This window comes from Denticeps clupeoides, chromosome 8 (genome assembly GCF_900700375.1).
Source record: "Denticeps clupeoides chromosome 8, fDenClu1.1, whole genome shotgun sequence".
NCBI lineage: Eukaryota > Metazoa > Chordata > Actinopteri > Clupeiformes > Denticipitidae > Denticeps > Denticeps clupeoides.
The window spans coordinates 19,311,267-19,332,703 of NC_041714.1; the positions used below are offsets into that span (position 1 = coordinate 19,311,267).

General features: G+C 43.8%; 2 protein-coding genes and 1 non-coding gene across 5 annotated transcripts; 2 read left to right on the forward strand and 1 right to left on the reverse strand.

The window, feature by feature from the left end:
- Positions 1 to 1,632: 1,632 nt before the first annotated feature.
- Positions 1,633 to 6,553, reverse strand: rtkn2 (rhotekin 2). The gene is made up of 10 exons (XM_028989786.1): positions 6,396 to 6,553; positions 5,187 to 5,490; positions 4,912 to 5,029; positions 3,892 to 4,092; positions 3,719 to 3,813; positions 3,500 to 3,606; positions 3,288 to 3,419; positions 3,025 to 3,190; positions 2,545 to 2,652; positions 1,633 to 2,464 (listed from the first exon to the last, which is right to left on the reverse strand). Exons 1-10 carry the CDS (start codon positions 6,441 to 6,443, stop codon positions 1,905 to 1,907), a joined length of 1,839 nt encoding a protein of 612 aa, XP_028845619.1. The 5' UTR covers positions 6,444 to 6,553; the 3' UTR covers positions 1,633 to 1,904.
- Positions 6,554 to 7,126: 573 nt separating this feature from the next.
- On the forward strand, positions 7,127 to 11,238 carry znf365 (zinc finger protein 365). Of its 3 annotated transcripts, none has more exons than XM_028989596.1 (5): positions 7,127 to 7,644; positions 7,846 to 8,528; positions 8,654 to 8,902; positions 8,979 to 9,025; positions 9,693 to 11,238. In XM_028989596.1, exons 2-5 carry the CDS (start codon positions 7,858 to 7,860, stop codon positions 9,878 to 9,880), a joined length of 1,155 nt encoding a protein of 384 aa, XP_028845429.1. In that variant the 5' UTR covers positions 7,127 to 7,644; positions 7,846 to 7,857; the 3' UTR covers positions 9,881 to 11,238. The 3 variants fall into 3 exon arrangements, with proteins under 3 accessions (XP_028845429.1, XP_028845430.1, XP_028845428.1); XM_028989597.1 differs by having other exon boundaries at positions 8,731 to 8,902; XM_028989595.1 differs by having other exon boundaries at positions 8,654 to 9,025.
- Positions 9,198 to 9,361, forward strand: LOC114796253 (U1 spliceosomal RNA). The gene has a single exon (XR_003750648.1). It is a non-coding gene; the product is annotated as a U1 spliceosomal RNA (small nuclear RNA).
- Positions 11,239 to 21,437: the final 10,199 nt, after the last annotated feature.

Sequence of the window (21,437 nt, forward strand, 5' to 3'; positions counted from 1 at the left end):
CACGACAACATACAATACTCAGGTTTTCACATGACAGGATAAAAAACACAACTTTTCACAGCTTTTCACATGACAGGATAAAAAACACAACTTTTTTACAGCTTTTTACACGACAACATACAATACTCAGCTTTTCACATGACAGGATAAAAACCACAACTTTTTACAGTTTTTTACACGACAACATACAATACTCAGCTTTTCACATGACAGGATAAAAACCACAACTTTTTACAGTTTTTTACACGACAACATACAATACTCAGGTTTTCACATGACAGGATAAAAACCACAACTTTTTACACGACAACATACAATACTCAGCTTTTCACATGACAGGATAAAAACCACAACTTTTTACACGACAACATACAATACTCAGCTTTTCACATGACAGGATAAAAACCACAACTTTTCACAGCTTTTTACACGACAACATACAATACTCAGGTTTTCACATGACAGGATAAAAACCACAACTTTTTACACGACAACATACAATACTCAGCTTTTCACATGACAGGATAAAAACCACAACTTTTTACACGACAACATACAATACTCAGCTTTTCACATGACAGGATAAAAACCACAACTTTTCACAGCTTTTTACACGACAACATACAATACTCAGCTTTTCACATGACAGGATAAAAACCACAACTTTTTACACGACAACATACAATACTCAGCTTTTCACGACAGGATAAAAACCACAACCTTTTACACGGAAACATGGAATTCACAGCTTTTTACACAACAAGATACAAGTCACAGCTTTTCACATGACAAGATAAAAATCTTCTGACTTCTGTGCTGCCAACAAAGGTTGTGTCACCAGGTACTAAAGCACATTTTGCAAAAAGGATCAAATATTTATTTTTCATTAAAATGCTAATTAATTAATCATTTGAAATGTATTTTTCGGGATTGTTGTTTATTGTCGCTCACTGTTCAAATAAACCTACAAATACATCCCTGGGCGCCTGCCATGGCTGCCCACTGCTCGCTAAGGTTAAAGCAGAGGACACATTTCGCTGTGCCACGGTGTGCTGTGCTGAAGCGTTTCACAATGACAATCACGTCACTTTCACTTTTCATCATCCACCAACATCTCACTATCATGTCAGCGACCCCTGACCCCTTGTTGACGCTGTGGCGACCAGGATAAGCCAAGCCGAAAGAGGAGTCTAAAGAATAAGGAAGATGTGAAGGAACTAAACACAAATGTTTATTTGTTACAAATACTGAGATTTACAGAGATATGTATTACAAAATAGAATTTCACGACTATTATACATTCTACTACAAACAATTAAAAATAGACTGAAAATGCTAAGTCACATATTCATTACAAAATCTGTAACATGAAATACATCATTTCTCCCCATCCCATAATTTAATGCCATGCAGTTCCAGTAGATCTAAATCAGACAATGAATTAGAACATAATTACACTTTTCATATACAAAAGGCAAATGAAAGCATTGTTTTGTTCACATTTTCCCTAACACTAAATAAAAATGACTTGACAGTAAGTAGACAAGGTCATTAAAAAGTGGTTCACATCATGCAGATACATCCAATTTGGATGGTTAGCAGTAAAGTGACTAATTTAGTGAAGAAGTGTTGCATGCAGTGGTATGAAGTCTAATATTTCCCCAACAGTTTACAATAAAAGTGCATTAAAATAGAAAAGTAAACCAGTAGTTCTTAAGTAATAGTAATATAAAAAAGCAAAATCAATGAGTTTTGGTAATAGTGGTAAGTAGTAATACAGTCCTGGGGTGGGCATTCCGTAGCACAATTCATGATCCTTAAAAGCTGATGCTCATTAGTAAGAACGAATATTGAATAAAGAGAGGTGCTGGTGGCGTCAGGTAAGCCACTGACTGGCTGCTCATTCACCAGGCTTTGGGATTCATCTTCTCTCTGAAGGATTTTCTGAACTTGCTACGAGGCGCAGGGACAGGATGGGCCTGAACCGGCGGGGGTCCCGTGGAGAGAGACTGGGGCCTGGAGGGCTGAGCAGCCTGCTGGGGTGGCTCCATCTGTCTGAGCGGCGCGCTTCTGTATGACTGGGCGTGGGTCTTCTGCAGCTGATGGATGATGGTGGAGAATTTTGCATCCAGTGAAGGTCTTCCCATTCGAGAACGTCCAGCTCTACTGGGGTTTTCTTTCTCTCGAGGGGACTGGCTGCTGCTTTTGGGCGGTGCATATGGCATCTTATCAGTAGGGGGAGGAGGGGCTCGTCGCTTCTTGCTGCCACTAGACATGGCCCCCCCCTTTTCTGGTGACATCACCGTCTTCTGCGCAACGATGGGATGAGCTCCTTCAAAAAACGCTGCCCAGTGGGGAGGCTCTCTTTCTTCCTCTTGGCCAATAAGAAAGCGGCCACCAGTTTCTTCTATTTTGTTGTGGATTATGTCGGTCAAACTCTCAAATTTGCCAGGAGAGCCGATACCTGTGGAACAGTTTGATCTCCTGTTAACACGTGGAACTGAAGGACTTAAATAAATGTGAACTGGGCAGCTGCTGACTTACTGAGGTCGTGGTAGACAGAGTCAGCTTGTTTAGTGAGGAAGGGAGGTGGTTTGCATGGTGAATGAAGGTCAATCTCCATGAGTTTCTGACAGCAGTGCAGCCACTGACCTGTCGCACAAAAAAAGAAGCATGTTTTTATAAATATGGCTCAAAAGGGGCTCGTAGTAGTCTAGTGGGTAAGACACTCGCCTGTGAACCAGAAGACCCGGGTTCAAATCCCACTTACTACCATTGTGTAGTATAGATTTCAATATCAATTAGCACTGGTATCGATTCCAGTTTTGCATCGGCCAGTTCATGGAAATCTCTGGACTACCAACAATTAAAAAATAATAATAATTTTCAACAGGCAGTGGACAGGCCCTCCCCCTGCTACCTGGAGGACCCAATGCCTTTTTTCATCTGTTTATCTATCTATCCTCTGTTTGTTTGTTTTTTTTATTTCAGTACAGTGGCAACCCTACTCGCTCGCTCACTAACTCTGGTCGTAGAGATGCTGCCAGATGGACTCGGTCCACTCCTGCATGGACTCTGGGGTCTCTGCGGTGAAGAGGTGACAGATCTTCCCTCCGCCGCCCGGGTTCGTGATACTCAGACTGGTTCCTCTTCTTTGGGTGTCTTTGTCAACTACATGGATTTCAGTGTCCTGTAACACACACACACACACACACACACACACACACACACAGGTCAGTAGAGAACCCTTGGTGTGGAAGTATGTGTGAGATGGGTTACTCCAGTACCTGGTTGATGGGAATTGAGAATGTCGGCTCCACTTTGGCCTCAATCTCCTCTGGACTGTAGTAGCAGGACAAAGCCCCGCCCTTCAGCACACAGTACAGACTGCAGCAGCGATAAACATCTCCAATGTTCTCCTGGGAAAACAACGCAGAATAGAAATGTCCTCATGGAAAAAAATAGATTAAGAAGTATTAAAAGATTCAGGAAGTGGCACCTGTCGGTTGAGGAAGCCGCTCATCATGTGTCGGGTCATACAGTCCGGCTGAGCAGCCAAAGAGCAGCACAGATTTCCGTAGAGAGGCAGCCATGACGAAAAGTCCGCTAATCACCCACATAACAACAAACAGGTCAAAGGTCAGCTATTTAGGAACTATCATCCACCAACATATCAATACCACGACCCCTTGCAGCAGATATGGTGCAAACAACATACCGCTCTGCAGGACGACGAGCGAATGGGACTGGAAGCTGCCCTCCGCCTGAGCCATGCCCAGCGTGGTGTAGGCCAGCAGAGAGAATCTGGCCGCCCTGACACAGCAGCAGAAAACCTCCATGTAAAACCAGTCTGGGCGTGAGGTGAGTGTAAAATGAAGCATTCATCCTTACTGTGGTATGGGGTGGGACCGCAGGAACGCGTCGGGGTCTTCTGTGTCCGGCAGTGGACAGAGCGTCCTGCCAGATGCTTTGCCGAAAGACGAGCGCAGCTTCCTTGCGAGTTTCTTGGGGGTGTTGGCCAATGGGGCATCTGCCTCCATCGCACAGCTGTAAAGTTCCAACTTCAGCTCAAAGTGAGGCTCTGCTGCATTACTGTCAATACAACCAGACGACAAAAACAAAAAACAATAGGGGAAGATGAATGACTCGTCAGCAAGTAAACAAAGAAAAAAGGAGTTTTACTAAAGAATTTCCATGACTTTTACTCAAATTTTTCATGACCATATATGTTCTCTGAAATCTCAGTACAAATGTGAGTGGAAAAAAAAAAACTCAAAAAGACAAGTTGTACATTTGTTAAACAACCCTAAAAAGCTTAACTTAAATGACAATGTTCACACAAACCCGGGTAAAAATGTACCCAGTGGGGACAGTGGTGGCCTAGCGGTTAAGGAAGCGGCCCCGTAATCAGAAGGTTGCCGGTTCGAATCCCGATCCACCAAGGTGCCAATGAGCAAAGCACCGTCCCCACACACTGCTCCCCGGGCGCCTGTCATGGCGCCCACTGCTCACCAAGTGTGGTTAAAAGCAGAGGACACATTTCGTAGTGTCACCGTGTGCCGTGCTTCACAATGACAACCAGTTAACTTAATGTTCCAGCATAGATCAGATCCTTGCGGACATGCTGGATTATGGAAGCAACGCACATGGCACCAAGTGAAGTGGTTCAAGCTGGCAAAAGCTGGCAAACATACTAAAGCGCTGCACTAACGCTATACACTTTAAACGTTGTAATTGTAAACGTAGAAAGACGTTTCTTGTGCAGTCTTACAGGAACTATGTACTTCATTATACATTTATGTGTTAATCAATTTAAATGAAAAGTTCTCTTGTCTCTTTTTAAATGAAAGTAGGAACCCTGGATTATTCTTCCTTAAAAAAAAAAAAAAATTTTTTAAAGTAAAGACTTACAAAACTGTTGTGCCATCGAAGCAGACATCAGTCATCAAGCGGTCCACAACAACCATCTCCGTATCGAAAACTTCAGAGCCGATCTTCATCAGACAGAACAAAGCAACACGGCGGGAGCCTGGAAGACAAGAGCGCTTCATGGTCACTTTGCCACCAATCTTCAAAATGGTCAAATGTTACAATAAGGAACCAGAATATTATAAAAAGTGAAAGTGTCTTTCAACAACATTAGGTAATAAAAGGAGACATGCAGGATTTATGTGAAATTCCCTCACTTCCTTTGTTGCTGAAGTGGTCTGTGTCCTTCCACATCAGCGGGATCCGTAGTCCAGACAAGGCCACCTTCCCTTTACAAGGAGCTTGGTCCCCACTGCTGCTCTCTGGGGACGCCCGGTCTACACACCTCCTGCTCGGCCCGCGACCCTCCTGCGGCCGCTCGGCCTCGCTCATGTAGGCCCTGATGCGGCTGTTGCAGGTGACGAGGTTCTTGGAGGCGCTGAGGACCTGTTCTGGCTTGGAGCTGGCGACCAGCAGCTTGTAGGCCCCGTCCCGCACCCGCGTCTCCAGGGCCAGCCGCTCCTAAACAGGCGTCACATAATATTCTGTAACCGTCATATCTTGTGACAGCTGGGGGCAGTATAAAGTGAAGTGATTGCCATTGTGATACACAGCACAGCACACAGTGACACAACAAAATGTATCCTCTGCCTTTAACCATCACCCTTGGTGAGCAGTGGGCAGCCATGACAGGCGCCCAGGGAGCAGTGTGTGGGGACGGTGCTTTGCTCAGTGGCAACCTTTGCAGATCGAGATTCGAACCAGCAACCTTCTGATTACGGGGCCGCTTCCTTAACTGCTAGGCCACTACTGCCCCAGTTGATTTTTTTTTTTTTTTTACACAACTGAATTTACAACTGATTTACAACTGAAGTTGTCAGTGGTGGCCTAGCGGGTAAGGAAGCGGACCCGTAATCAGAACCGACAAGGTGCCACTGCTCCCGGACACCTTTCATGGCTGCCCACTGCTCACCAAGGGTGATGGTTAAATGCAGAGGACACATTTCGTTGTGTCACCGTGCGCTGTGCTGCAGTGTCTCACAACGACAATCACTTCCCATTACTTTCCCAAGGGGGCGCTGTTTCGTTGATTTGATGAGATACCGCAGATAGACTCGAATTAAACTGTTCTTTCTTTTGTTTTTACTAAGCGTCGGCCTTTGCGTTTCTCATTTAGACATATATGTACAATTAAAAGTTTTTCAACGAATGTTTTAACGATGAATCTGCCACCTGTAACGCGTTTCTTTCAGACAACATACACAACAGACAACTCGACGCGTTTTTACCAGTCACAACACACAACAGGTCCGCCGCCAGGTTCGCGCTTTACATGTTCTAGACGCGGTTCTGCGTGGTTCGCAAAGCACAATGCAAACATTCCTCGCCTGTTCGTATTTTCGCTGGACGTAAACACGCAAACTCACATCTTTGCTGAGATTTTGAATTTTCCGCGGATGCTCCATGCGCGCCATTCGTCCTCAGCCAGACGCGAACGGGGTCGTACCACAATTCAAATACGAAATACCGGCGAATGAATTACACAAACAACAATGAGCTCACGTCAAATTGGCTTCATTTTCTTTAAGATGTATTTACGCATACCAACTCTATTTTCATCTTGAACAAACTATGTATGTATCCTGCCTGAAATCATTAGCTCTGTGTCACCCCCCCCTCCAATAGCTTAGCAATGGTATAGGCCACCTACGGGCAAAGTATGTTGAGGTTGCCAGATTGGAAGAAACGTGATTATGACAAAACAATGAAATAAATCATTAAAAATTTATTTTAATTACATATTAATAAATCAAGGACAAATGAAACACGTTCAATCAGAAATCAAAATATAAGACAACAAAGGGGAAAAAACAATAAACCATGCTAATTTTCCAAAGAGTACATATACTCGGATTAGACTTTTCTTAATCTTTTTTAGATTTAATTCCAACGTCAATTGTAAATCGGAGGATCATAAATAGGCAAGTGAGGCTGCAGTTTATTACACAGATTCTGACCCTGACAGTATGTACATGGCCTCACACTGGGTATTTTTATATCATGTCATGTCATACAATGATAGTTGAACAAGATGTACTGCTTTTAATCAGGAAAGCCGGAAACGGGAGCTTCACGCTGTTCAGTACATGTAACGCTACGTCCGGTTGAGTAACCATGCTGAGTATCTGCCGATTTCTGGCATAATCTGGCAACCCGTGGTGATTTTTAAATTCTCCGAGAAATTCTCCTGAGAGCGCGTTTTGTTCCTACAAGCGGTACATATTTGTGCAGATAATGCTGCGTTCGTCGTGAACAGAACGTTTCTACCCGCGCACATAGGACAACAGCGCGCAGTAGATCCGTCCGCATGCGGCGACATTAGCACCAGCACTGGTAGGGCGACTCTAATCCGGCGACTCTAATGGTCTTCGATTATTCCGCAGATATCGGACTCAGCGGCGTAGACCAACTGTTCCGTTCAGGGACCATTCAATAACCAGCATCGAATCAATAACCCAAGCCGAGTCCAATACATTCATCAGCACCGAGCTGGAAATGCGTGTGACGTCACGCGACCTGCTCCATCATGTCGCAGCTGAATTGGTGAACGTTACTTCAGGTGCAATTTTGCCTGATTGTGGCGGAGGCGCTGCTGTCAGCCCGGACCTGTTGTAGGTACGTAACTCCCAGGACGTGGTTTTGCTGAGATGGTCCATACACACACACACACACACACACACACACTGTCGTGACTCATGGTGGCATTAGGGAAGTGGCACGCGCCAGAATATCAACGTGCAACCCAGTTTAAAAGCCTGGTTTCAGGCATAATGCATGATGGAGTGGTTCTAATGTGCCGATTCATGTGTTTGTCAGGATGTAGCGATCATGCAACAGAAGCTGGGCGCTAACAAACCACCTCTGTTCGTGGATAATGGGCGAGCGCGCGGAGCCAGACCGCCTCCTGCCGAGCTTCCCTTCCGCTGCCCCAGGTGTGGCGAGCACCAGCGCTTTCGCAGCCTGGCATCGCTGAGGGCCCACCTGGAATACAGCCACGCCTTCCACGGCGTGCACGACCTGAGCCTCCCAAGCAGCAGGGGGCGCTGCAACACGGACACAGCCCTCCTGGCGTACAGCAGAGGCTGCAAGACGGAAGACATGGACACCATGAGGAGTGAAGGCCACAAGGCCGCCCCTTTGGCCGCAGCGGACAGCCACCGTCCAGGCCCGGGAGCCCCGCCCAGATCTCCACCACCCGAGAGGAGGCTCGATAGCCGGCCCACCGTGGAAGCCCACGTGCGCATGAGGCTGGAGGGGATGTTGAGGGCCGCGGACAGCAGCATGGAGCGCCGGCTGCGGCAGCTGAGCGCGGAACTGGTCCAGACCGAGGCGGAGCTGCTGTGCGAACACGCCCACACCCAGCACCTGGCCCAGGAGAGGCAGGAGGTGTACGAGCGAGGGCGCGCCCTGAGCAGGCAGGTGGACGCTGCCGTCATGGTGATCGCCACCCTGCGGGAGCAGCTGAGCGCCTCGGAGCACGAGCTGCAGAAGAAGGAACAGTGAGTGTTGAGCCCTGAAGCCATGTAGTCTGATGTGGGACACGGGACGTCAAGATTCCAAAAAGTCCATCATGGCCTGCACTGCTGTCCCTTATAATGTCTGATATAAAAGTGTTATTTTGTAGAAGGCCAGGTTCCAGGAGTGGTGAGTGGAGAAGGAAGCTCTCAGCGGGTCCCTCACGTCTGACCCCACTCTTTCCAGGGAGGCTCTCACCATTCAGAATTTTCTGGAAGCCGCAGCACAGCATGAGACGTGTGGGAAGGTCCGAATTCGCTGCTTCATCGAGAGCCTTCTCCGGCGGATCGCACTGGCTGAGAGGCTGGTGGAGTACTACCAGGGCAGTGCGTCTGAGCACCGCTGCCCCGCCCATTACGTACGTACCCAACCCGACAAGCACCAAAAATGTTGAGGGAAATCACCACATTTCTTTGTCCCTTTGTCCCCCCCAGGTGCCGTCTGTGGTCGAAAACGGTCGACACGGAGCAGCCAAAAGCAGGTCTGGTTTGGGAGAATTTGTTTTTATATGTAGAATACATTTACAGCATTTGTCAGATGCCCTTATCCAGAGCAACTTACAATCAGTAGGTAAAGGGACAGTCCCCCCCTGGAGACACTCAGGGTTAAGTGTCTTGCTCAGGGACACAATGGTAGTAAGTGGGGTTTGAACCATACTTACCTGGCAGGGGAGAAACCGTGATCAAGAAGGCGGTTCACCCAGGGCGAGGCTCAGCCATTGCACTTCGACTGTGCTGACCCCTGCGAATTCCCCAAATGTGGGAATCTCGACTGCATCATTTCTGGTAGTGGGGGACTGCCTTCACGCTCTCCCCTGATTTCAGGGGGCAGTGGTGGCCTAGCGGACAAGGAAGCGGCACCGTAATCAGAAGGTTGCCTGTTCAAATGCCGATCCGCCGAGGTGCCACTGAGCAAAGCACCGTCCCCACACGCTGCTCCCTGGATGCCTGTCATGGCTGCCCACTGCTCACCAAGGGTGATGGGTTAAATGCAGAGGACAAATTTCACTGTGTGCACTGTGCTGCTGTGTATCACAAGTGACAATCACTTTATCACTTAGAATACTTTTCTTTTGTTAATATTCAGCACAGTGTGCTGTTTGTTAAAGAATCTTCTAACTGCTTCAATCCTCTTCATTTTGGTTCCAGGCTGGCAGGAGATCCCATCAGTTACTTCTCATCACAGGAAGGGCAGAGCGGCTTCTGCAGACCCCATCGAGAAAAAGCAGGTCTCACGCCCAGCCGCCAAGACGAGGTGTGGATCCAGCGGCGAAGATCGGATGGGTACGAGGGTTAAAGGACGATCTGCGTTCTTCTCTCTCGCTGGGTCCTTGTAGCTCTTTTGTATGCGTAGCTGTTGGTTTGTGTTTGTATTCTTGCCCATGACTTAAAGAGTTCAAAGAATAATCTGGATTAAAGAGTTTTGGTCAGAATCACTTAACGGCATCTGCTTCTGCTAAATCTCCACAGCACCAGGTTCAGCTCGGAGTGTCAAGAAGCTGCAGAAATGCCGTTTTTTTTATACTGTCTAATGATATGAATGTCCTAAAAATGTGTTAAACGTTCATTTGAATGCTGTCAGTATGCCGCATTCATCTGATCCACAGTAAGGCAGCTTGTGGGTAGTTAGTTAAACAGAGTAGTCAGCTTCTCTGTTTATTTCTTTCATAGTAAAAGCTCCTGGAAAATGTGACCGCAGGAGTTAACTTCACAACTGTGGACTTGTATCTGAATCGGTGTGGTTTCAGCATTAGTAATATTCAGGCTGGTGTGAGTAATGTTCACATTCTGTTCCATTTTGAATGTTTTTGAACACAGCAGGCTCACAAGCAGAATCCATGAAATGCACAACAATACTCCAGATATTATTGCGAAATGTTGGTTGTTGAATTAGTGACGTGCTGAATAAGGATTATGGCGATAGTAGATGAGGCTAGATGGCACAAGATAGCACGTCACTAATGCTAATGTAGCAATATAATCAGTACATTATCTTGTACATTTGAATCATTGGAATTTGATCTGGACCCATGATATGAAGTTCATGTCTCTATTTCACCATGTCCTTGCTGCGGCAGACATCTTCACTTTACAGTGACTGTCTTGGGGCTGAGTGTATTGAGACAGAATCCAGCACATCAGTGGCGGTGCCGAATCTGCTTCTGCTCCTTGTTGAGGTGTGCTTGTCATGTCTGTCACCCACTACTCTTAGACAACTTTGAATTTCCCGGGTTTTCGTGTCTTTGACTGCGTGGTAAGCGGAAGTGCATCTGGCCACTTAAACGTGAATATTGCTGAAGTTGTGGTTCGTTCTGACTGCTGGGCTGGTTGTGTTTGTGGCTCGTCTGTGACGTCTTGGCCATGCATGTGAGCATGCTGTACCACATGATATTGGATTAAATGGCTTATTATGGTTTCTGTTTTTAATATTGTTACAAGGAACAGCAGACAATCATGAAGGTGCATTAAAGTTAAATAAATCAAGAGATCTTTGTTTGGTGTTAAATGTTTGATATGGTTGCAGTTGTGTGGTCCCTTTTTTCTTTTCTTTTTTTTTGTTATTTTTGCAGGTATAATCACTTGTACGTGCCTTTTCTAGAACTAACGTTATCTAGAACACTGTGCCAAGTACAGTACTGTGATAAGTGGAAACTATACTGTGCTGCTCAGATCAATAAACAATCATATCAATCCATATTTGGTCTGTCTCTGGTTGTTTGTTCAGATTCCAGTCTGGTTTATCGGGGTGGATGATGATCCTACTACGACTAATAATAATATAGCACTTTTCCATTTTTGCAGCTGAAAAATTTATTAAAAGTTTATTAGTAAAATTAGTAAAATAAAGAACAGAGGTGAAGTATGTGAAGAATGGCAGGTATAAAATCCATGATAAAACAGAAATTTTGTGTATATCTTTATGTGTGATTGTGAAATAAGCATAGTTTTTAAGGAAAACAGAAGCGGTGCAATGAAATGTTTGAAAATTGTAGATTCAATGAAATCTAATCTGTAAAGGTGGTGGACAAGCATCTTCATTCATGCAGCGTCTACATTATACAGAAATCATGCCACAGTCACGCCAATGAACAACATTCAAAAACAAGCATGAAATAAATTGTTTTAAATCTGTTTTCCATTTATTTTAAATCCGTGGTTTATTAACGCCTCATAATTGACTTCTTCACACACATTAACTGAGTCTGGGGTGCAAATTTCCTCCTGGTCTGTCCTCAGTGTCTCATTAAAATATGTGAAATTTGACCAAAAACCTTTGAAAGGCGCATGTTTCGTATCTCAGACGTATGTGTGTATGTCTGGGTGTGTGTGTGAGTTCCTTCTGTCCCTGGATGAGTGACAGTTCTGTGTGAAGTGACTCACACTTACATACCAGCACAGTGCAGGAGATCAAGTCATGGTTGACACACACACATACACACACACGCTGAAATAAATGCGCTAAAAAGATGACAACTGTTAAGGTTTGAAGGCCAGCCTGTGTACCTGAACACCCCTGGGTGGCGTGAAGACCTCAATATGACCAGAACCACACATAAACACCTCGTCCCTAGATGAGGGCCTATTTACTACACTTGGACTTGAGAAAGGTGGGATCAGAGAATGTTAGAAGAATTTGACTCTTCTCTGTAGAAGGTGTTATTTTAGTCTTTAGTCTCCCTTTAGTCTCCAACCATGTATGGAGTTGTTTTATTTGTGTTCTGCCTGCATTCCTATGTTTTTCCGTGACTCACCTGTTCGGGGTCACAATTCTGTGTATAAATAAAGACTGCAAGCTTGGCTTAGGCAGAAATCGTTCAGCACTTCGGTGAGGCCTTATTTCTCCTCGGCCGAGTAAAGAATGGCACATGGTTCTCCTGTCTACTTCTTGCTCTGGCGCTGCACGGTGACTGTTTTCACCCAACAGAGAATGTTGCTGAAGCATGAATATGATCGTCTCATTTAAAATATGAACAATAATCTGTCAAATAAATTTGAGTATAAATGGATTCTTGCATTTCTTTTGCTGAATGTCATTTTTGAGACGAGCCTGTCCATAAGATATAGACCTCATCTGTAACATGGTGTTAATGTAAATGCATCTGATGCTGCTGGATCTTTGGCGGTGCCAAATGGACATCATCTGCTCTAGTATGTCCAACAGAGAGTTCATTCGACTTCAGGGAGCGTGGGTGAATTTGAGAATAATATTATTTTGGTCCTTGAACCTTTTACTGTGAATTTCCTGCTATTCAAAAATATACAGGAAAATGGTAGATGCTAAATATTCAGAAAAATAGTTTCAATGCAAAACAAAATAGTGTTTCAAAATTCAAAGGCTAATAAAGTGTAAGATTGGGTGTCGCAGGACCATGCTTTTGTCTTGAAAAAGCAGCTTTCTACAAGAAGATATGTGACATTCCTGTGTCAATGGTTGTGCGTGAAGATTCAACACCTCTGTTTTACATGCCTTTTGTGTGACGGCAATGTGTGAAGTGTCAGCCGTCAGGACCGCCCACTCTCTTTGTCTTCCCCAAATGGGAGGCACCAGGGGCGTGACGTCAGAAACAACAGGTTCTGATTGGTCAGTGACAACTTCCTGTAGGCCAGTGACAACTTCCTGTAGGCCAGGGGTATAAAGGTCTGCTCACATGTGGAAAAGGGGACTGAGCTCTCTTGCTCAGGGGTTTTCCATCTTTTTTCCATCCAGTCTTTTTTTCTTCTCCCATTTTTCTCATGGCTTTTTCACTCTCTCTCCCCCTTTACTCTTTCTTCTCATTTTTATTTTCTCTGTAACCTTGGTACCTTTTTACATTCAATATTCACATGTAACTACAATAATTATTTACTGGTGTTAATAAATTAGAAACTGTTCATTTTTAACCTCTATTGTGCCATGCCTCTTTCTGCCAGGTAACATCAAGTTGGAGTGGTTGAATACAGTGCTTTTGTGTGGAGGGAGAAAGAGTTTTTCTGTTCTCTCTCACACCACATGGTCTTTTTTTACAAAAGTTTTAAAGTCAGATGGAACAGGTTTTCCGTACAACGACAGTATGACAAGGCATGCACAGCTGTCGACATGGCATTATAAGCTCAACTTTTGAAGACAGATGAGAGTGATTCCACTAACCCCAACCTCAAAAGAATGGCACAGGTCGGATGGGCCGCAGGAATGGCCTTTCTAGAGAAGTCTAGTAGGTCTACCTCTGACTGCCATCCGGCATTTACAACTAATACATTTCTACATTTTACATTTACAGCATTTATCAGACACCCTTATCCAGAGCGACTTCAATCAGTAGTTACAGGGACAGTCCCCCCCTGGAGACACTCAGGGTTAAGTGTCTTGCTCAGGGGTTTGAACCTGGGTTTTCTGGTTCATAGGCTAGTGTGTTACCCACTAGGCTACTACCACCCTAATACAAAATGCAGCAGCACAACTGGCCTACAAGCTTCCCAAATTCCCTCTCACCACCCCACTGCTATGCTCCCTCCACTGGCTCCTAGTAGCTTCCCCCCCACATCAGATTCAAAATACAAATGCTGGCCATCCTACCTCAGAGCCCTTGTTATACCTCGCACTGCACCTCGCACTCTACGACCCTCCATTTACATTTACGGCATTTATCAGACGCCCTTATCCAGAGCGACTTCCAATCAGTAGTTACAAGGACAGAGTCCCCCGGGAGACACTCAGGGTTAAGTGTCTTGCTCAGGGACACGATGGTAGTACGTGGGATTTGAACCTGGGTCTTCTGGTTCATAGGCGAGTGTGTTACCCACTAGGCTACTACCACCCACCCTCCAGTACTTCCCGCCCGGTCCCTCCACCGCTGAAGGTACAAGGGAGACACTCGTCTAGACTTTTCTCTGTCTTGACCCCTAGGTGGTGGAATGAAGTTCCCCTCGAGGTCAGAACAGCACAGTTCGTGAGTATTTTCAAACAGCAGCTTAAGTCCTTACTCTTTAGAGAATACTTGTAACTTTTTTAGTCTGATTTATGGAAGGAAAAACAAAGTAAATAAAATGATTGTATTCATAGTTTGTCAATGGCTTCTTGGCTTTTTTCTCTCTTTCTTTCTTTTAATTTGGGTTTTTCGGTAACCTTTTTTACATACAATATTTACATGTAACTGTAATTGTAAGCTACCGTTTGGCAAAATCAAAAGCAACTACATCCTTAAGCAGCAGATTTTTCACCCTGGGTGGTGATAATCCAATGTGTTCTTGCTACAATATTCCCAGACTAACTAAAGCAGAGGAGAAAAAAATTGCTACGATTTTTCCAAAAATTTCCAAAACACATGAAGCTCTTTGGACAAAACACCTCAGAGCTTACACCTCCATGAACATAAGGCCGTACATTGCAGAGTGTTATATAAAGCTAGGATTGGAATTTAACATTCCTCTCTATTCCATGGTGGACCTCAACCCTGTGCTTAATGAACTGCAAGCTTTAATTATTTATTGAAAAGGCTTAAAACCAAACCAAAAGTGAGTTTTGAAACTAAAGTTTTTATATGTTAAAGTTTATATGTTATATGTATATTAAAAGAAATATATATATATATAGTGAAGTGAAGTGATTGTCACTTGTGATTCACAGCAGCACATCACACAGTGAAATTTGTCCTCTGCATTTAACCCATCACCCTGAGTGAGCGGTGGGCAGCCATGACAGGCGCCCGGGAGCAGTGTGGCGCCTGGCACCAATCTGATTGACATCAGGGTTCCAGCCATGGAAGCCTGATTATAAGGAACTTCGGAGTAGCCTGTCAGGGCTGCGAGATTTTATGTGGACCGTACGACTTGTGTGTACAGTTGTTTTCAGTTCTGGCAATCGGCACCCGCCTGCAGGTTTGTTTATGTCCTCCTCTTTGTTTCCTTTGTTTTCGGCCCTCGTGCCTGTTTTGATATGTGTTTAATAAATCATTGTTTCCCAGAATGTCCCGTTTCTGTGCTTTCCTTTGCCTCTCAGCTCGCGGACGTGACGTGTCTCGATTCTGGCTGGGGATTCTCGTTTATTTTTTATTTTATACATTTATCCCCACTCAGGAACTGTGTTGAAGAAATTGTGTTATTGCTCCCTTTTACCTTGCAGGTGAGCAAAGTTAAAACACAAACACATGAATGTACAGGTCACTAGTTAACCAATATTCATTTAGAGTCTGTTTGTAAAATCTCAAGTAATACGTACTAATTTCTGGTATGTGTGTGTATGTTATTAAATGAAATCTTGATGTTTCAGACTGCAGATAAATATGGACCAGTGCATGGCTGCCAACTTTTCCAAAAACCCTGGAGTAAGATATTGGGGTCTGTGTGGATGATGTCGATATAGGGGAGCAGGTCACGGACTGGGGCATGGGTAAATTTGAGCATGCTGAATAAGGAACAAACTCTAAGACTAGTGATGGGTACAGAGGTTTTTATATACAGGTACTGAATCTTTAGAATCAGTTCACTAACAGATTGGTTCTAAAGATTTGTTCACCGAATCATTCAGTGCGTGGCAGGAGGAGCCTGTCGACCCGACTTCCCGAACTGAATGTCGTGGCTGTGTTCTTTTGACCAACACCTTTGTAAAAACTAAACTCGTTTATAAATCATGATGTTTGAAGTGTCCTGTCTTAACTGGTCCATTACAAGGACTGTATAGTTCACACAACTACTACTCTGGTTTAATTTGCTCAGATAAAGGTAACACGAAGTCACTGTTCTCATTGTATAAGAACATTATCCAACCCCCGGATTCTCTGCCATTTTATCTGTACTCATCTGCATTCTGTATCTCAAATTTCCTTAAATTAAACAGTGATACACCTGAAATCCTACGTGTTGGTACTAAATCAATATTATCCAAAACTGACAGTATTTCAATTGATATTGATAACTGTTCCGTCTGGCCCTCTGAGCAGGTTAAGAGTCTGGGTGTCATCCTCAACAGAAGTCTTTTCTTCATCTTCTTAATATCAAACCCCTCCATCCCTCCCTCATCCACTATACTACTGCGATCCTGGTTCACAATCATGTCCCTTCTCGTTTGGATTATTTTAACTGCCTAATTTACGATCTTCCTCACTGTGACGTCCTGTGGCAGAGTATGGGTGTGTTCTGTTTGTGTGTATGTCTCTCTCTCTCTTTTGTATGCATTCGTCCGACCGCCAAAGAGACTGTCTCTCGGCTTCAGACGACTGGGGTGTGAGTATGTTGACATGAACTCTATGACCGACGGGTCGACCTGTTTTAAATGACACCACTCGCACTTCATCTTTTAAGCCGTACACTTTGGTGAGGGTTTCAACCTTATCATCAAATGCCTTCTTAGAAAACTGTTTGGCACCTTTGACAAAGGGTGTGTTTGGGTGCGTGAGTATTTACAATCATGTCCATGATGCATACACCCATTAAGTTCTAAACCACGTTTACGACCATTTTTTTCATAATAGCTTTTAAGATGGTATTTCCCACCCACCATCTCACCCTCTGTCAGAGCGTGCTGAATGTTAACATTTCTGGCTGTCTTAACATATTCCATCTATTTGATGCTGATGTCTGAAAACGTTGTGTTTTGGCTTGTGTACGCATTGTTATGTGTTGCAGATCCCAGTGCCCCGGGACTGTGTATTGGTTTGTGGGTTGTGTCTGCGGTTTCTGTATGTAACAGACAAAACACAGGCTGGAATCATCAGTGTTGTTCGCTCATGCAGGCATTTCTTTATCTCAAGAAAATGTATTTTACACTTAACTTTACAAACATATCAATTGCACGTATTACAAACTCTTCTTCAATTCTCTGTAATATACTCACTTCCTAAATTACATTACGTTTTCGGTCCTCTCACAGGTTCACCTCAGTGAAATATTTCAACAGAAATACATGTTACTCGAATATTACTTTCATTCAATAGCTGCTATACTCCGTTACTCCGTTTCAACCCAAACAAAACAGTTTAACTCTATATGAATGCAATAATTACTTTCAGAAGCACCTTGAGCACCTATTTAGAAATAGTGGTGCTCTATACTAACCTGTATTTAACAGAGAAAACACAGGCAGGAATCATCAGTGTTGTTCGCTCGTGCAGGCATTTCTTTATCTGAAGAAAATACAGCGTAAGTTAACACCAATGCCCCCTTCCAGTGATAGCTCCCTCTGGTGGTAAAACCGAGCTCTTCCCTGAGCGTGTTCCAAGAGATGGGATAAAATACAAGAAACTCAAACACATACACCTAATTATGACCAAACTTATGACCAGGAGAAACAGAGAAAGAAGAAAACTGGAATGGAAGAAAACCCGATGGAAAGGAAACGGAAGCCCAGAGACCACAAGAGAAATTCCTTTTATACATTTGACTCCCAGGAAGTTGCCACAGATCAATCAGAATTTGTTGTTTCTTCCATGTCATGCTCTTGTCGTCTCCTGCTTGGGGGTGTCACCGCAGTCCAACAAAGACACAAGTGGAGGACCAAATGCTCGGGAGAAGGCCATTATGGAGAAGAAGACATTTACATTTATAGCATTTATCAGACGCCTTTATCCAGAGCGACTTACAATCAGTAGTTACAGGGACAGTCCCCCTGGAGCAACTTAGGGTTAAGTGTCTTGCTCAGGGACACAATGGTAGTAAGCGGGATTTGAACCTGGGTCTTCTGGTTCATAGGCGAGTGTGTTACCCACTAGGCTACTACCACCCCAAAGAGGTGATGAACCTCTACGCAAAACAAAGCTGCAGAAACATTGTGGCCCTGCAGAATGTCCCAGCTTACAGATGGCCGCTTGATCTCCTTCGACATGATGCACAATCATGATTGTGCATCTGCTTGTTTGTTCTGCTCCTTCCTGGTCAGTTGGGAATTCAAATGTAGCCGATGGTGGTGGTTATGTGTCCTTTACGATCTTCAGGCGTCTGAGATCACACTTGCAGGGAAACCTGCCTTCTTGACGGAGATCAAACACAACAGTATACAAAGAATATTCAACTTGATCAAAGGCTTTAAATTAGTGGCGGGCCGTTATCGGCGTTAACGTGCTGCATTACGTGAGACTCTTATCGGGCGATAAAAAAAATATCGCCGTTAATCTATTCACAAAGTTGTGTTGGGAGCTGGGTCTATACTACGCAAGCTATTGTGCCGGAGTTAAATGGTTGCACTAGATTTATAAGTATATTTCTTCTTTCTTGTGTCTTTTATTTTCTTATTTCCTAAAGACTTTTATTTTGTTTTTGAGACCCGGTTTAGTTCTCTTGGACACATGGCGTGAGTTGTGAGGTGCGTGGGATTTGTGTGCAAAAAGTTATTTCTTTCATTTTAATTTATGTACATATTTTGCATGTGTGTTATATACTGTATATTGTAGAGAGAGGTGCAGAAAGACGTGATGTGTGACGCGATGTTCTGATGCGACCTTGCTTTTTGTACAGAATACACTTTGCACAGAAAATCTCTTGGGTGTCAGCTCATCATTTGTGGTTCAAGAAACGAAATCCAAAAGTTACACAACGCAAAAGAAGAACCGCTACACTATGATGACTTTCACCTTGATATTTTAGCGCGGATGTATACCTAGCCGAATAGCACTGTAGGGGGCGAGAATGAGTCTTCGAACTGTGAAATTACCACATCAAACGTGACGTGGTAACATGGATGCAGCTATTTAACTGAATAAACAGTTGGTAAACACAAGTACATCTTATTGAACATAATTTATTTTCATCACCAATTATCATAGTAGAACAGCTTTCGCAAGCAGTTTGTGATGCATTTTGGAAACAGGAGATGAGCCCCTGGTCTAATGCGCCACCTATCTTGAGAAACCCGTTCTCAAAGACTTACTTTTAGTCATTATTTGGGTAGCACACATATTCTGAATGCCTTCGGCAGAATTCAAATGAGCCATTTTAATCTAGATTAATCTAGATTAATCTAAAATATAGATTAATCTCGATTAATTTAGATTAATTCCAAGATGGACATAATCTAGATTAAGAAAATTAATCTGTGCCCACCTCTACTTTAAACACTTGGTTGGGTTCTTTGACTGGAGTCTGATAAAGTCAAAAGGTTCTATAAAGATTGTACATGTAGAAAAATAGTGTCCATTGTACATTAAAACCAAATCAGAAAAACAAATGACAACAATGATCAGATATTGTAACGCAAAGTCATGTAAATATAGTGAGATGATCTTAAAAGTGATATCAGGGAATCACTTAAAGTTACTATTTGAGATTATAGCACTGTTGAGGTGTTCAGAGAGAAAAACAGTTTCACATAAATGTAAATTCTGATACTAAACATGTTGATCATACTGAACTGAAAAGATTTAGCTTTAACTGCAATTTCCAAATCCTGATCAGTTATTATCAAATTGTTCACCATGGGACATGGTTTTTGATGTTCAATGTAATACTGGTAATCTAAAATGTCCCAAATTCTAGATATTATTGGTTACAGTTTGGTTTGTGAGTTCATCTATTTTGCCAGCCATATCTAAATGCCACATTGTAACCATGTAACCATGTGTCTGAAACCTATTCCACTAACCATCTCTTACAGACCCAGGAAAACATACTCACGCAGCAGAGGCTCTGTTACACACAACCTCATCTACCCCACCCTGTCATCTACTTCTTAAACAAGTGTGGTAGGTGGGCTCTGGAACTGTCAATCTGCTGTTAAAAAAGCGGATTTTATCTCTGGTCTTACTACTCTCCACTCCCTAGACTTCCTGGCGCTAACAGAGACCTGGATATCCCCTCAGAATACAGCTACACCTGCTGCCCTCTCTTCTGCCTACACGTTCTCCCACACTCCTAGAAAAACTGGGAGAGGAGGGGGTACTGGTCTTCTAATATCAAGAAATTGGTCCTTCACACCATAGCCTCTCCCACATCTTAACATCTCTTCTTTTGAATTCCATGCAGTCTCAGTTTCTTCTCCTGTGAACATCCTTCTCATTGTCTTATATTGCCCTCCAGGGCCACTAATATTCATTCCAGCAGATTCTTCCCCACTTCAGGATCTTGCTATTTACATGGACAACTCACAGCTCTCTCCTTCTACAACAGCCCGCAACCTTGGATTAACAATAGACAACCAACTCTTCTTCTCGACTCACATCAGCAATCTTTCCCGCTCATGTAGATTCTCTACAATATCAGACGAATCCGCCCTTATCTGTCAACACAGGCCACCCAGCTACTGGTTCAGACCTTAGTAATCTCAAGACACGACTGATCTTCAACCTTCCCAATTTCTCCACACCACCCCTCTGCTACGTTCCCTCCACTGGCTCCCACTAGCTTCACACATCAGATTCAAAATACTGATGCTGGCCTACAAAGCCAAACATGTAGTAGCACCATCCTACCTCACAGCCCTTATTACACCTCACACTGCACCTCGTATTCTCAGAACCTCCAGTACTGCTCGCCTGGTCCCTCCATCGCTAACGGTAAAAGGAAGACATTCATCTAGACTCTTCTCCGTCTTGGCCAGAACAGCTCAGTCACTGAGCACCTTCAAACGGCAGCTCAAGACCTTCCTCCTTAAAGAATATTTAGATTAACTTGTAACTTTCTTGTTGTTGAACTGTTGAACTTGAACAGAATCTACTGCGGAGTGGGTAGAGGGATTGTATTCATAGTTGGGGGTCCTAGTGAACCAGAATTGATCTCTTCATCGATGGTAACTTGAAAGCTCTGGATAAGGGTGTTTGCCAAATGCCTTAAATGTAAGTGATAGTCCATGTTCATTTTATACCTTGTCAGAGTGAATCTGGATTTAGAAGTGCCTTGGTTCTACGGTTTCTATGTCGATCCTTTTTATTCAAATTAAAGCATGGAGATTCTATTCCTCACTAGCTGTCGATAAACCTGTTTAAAACATTC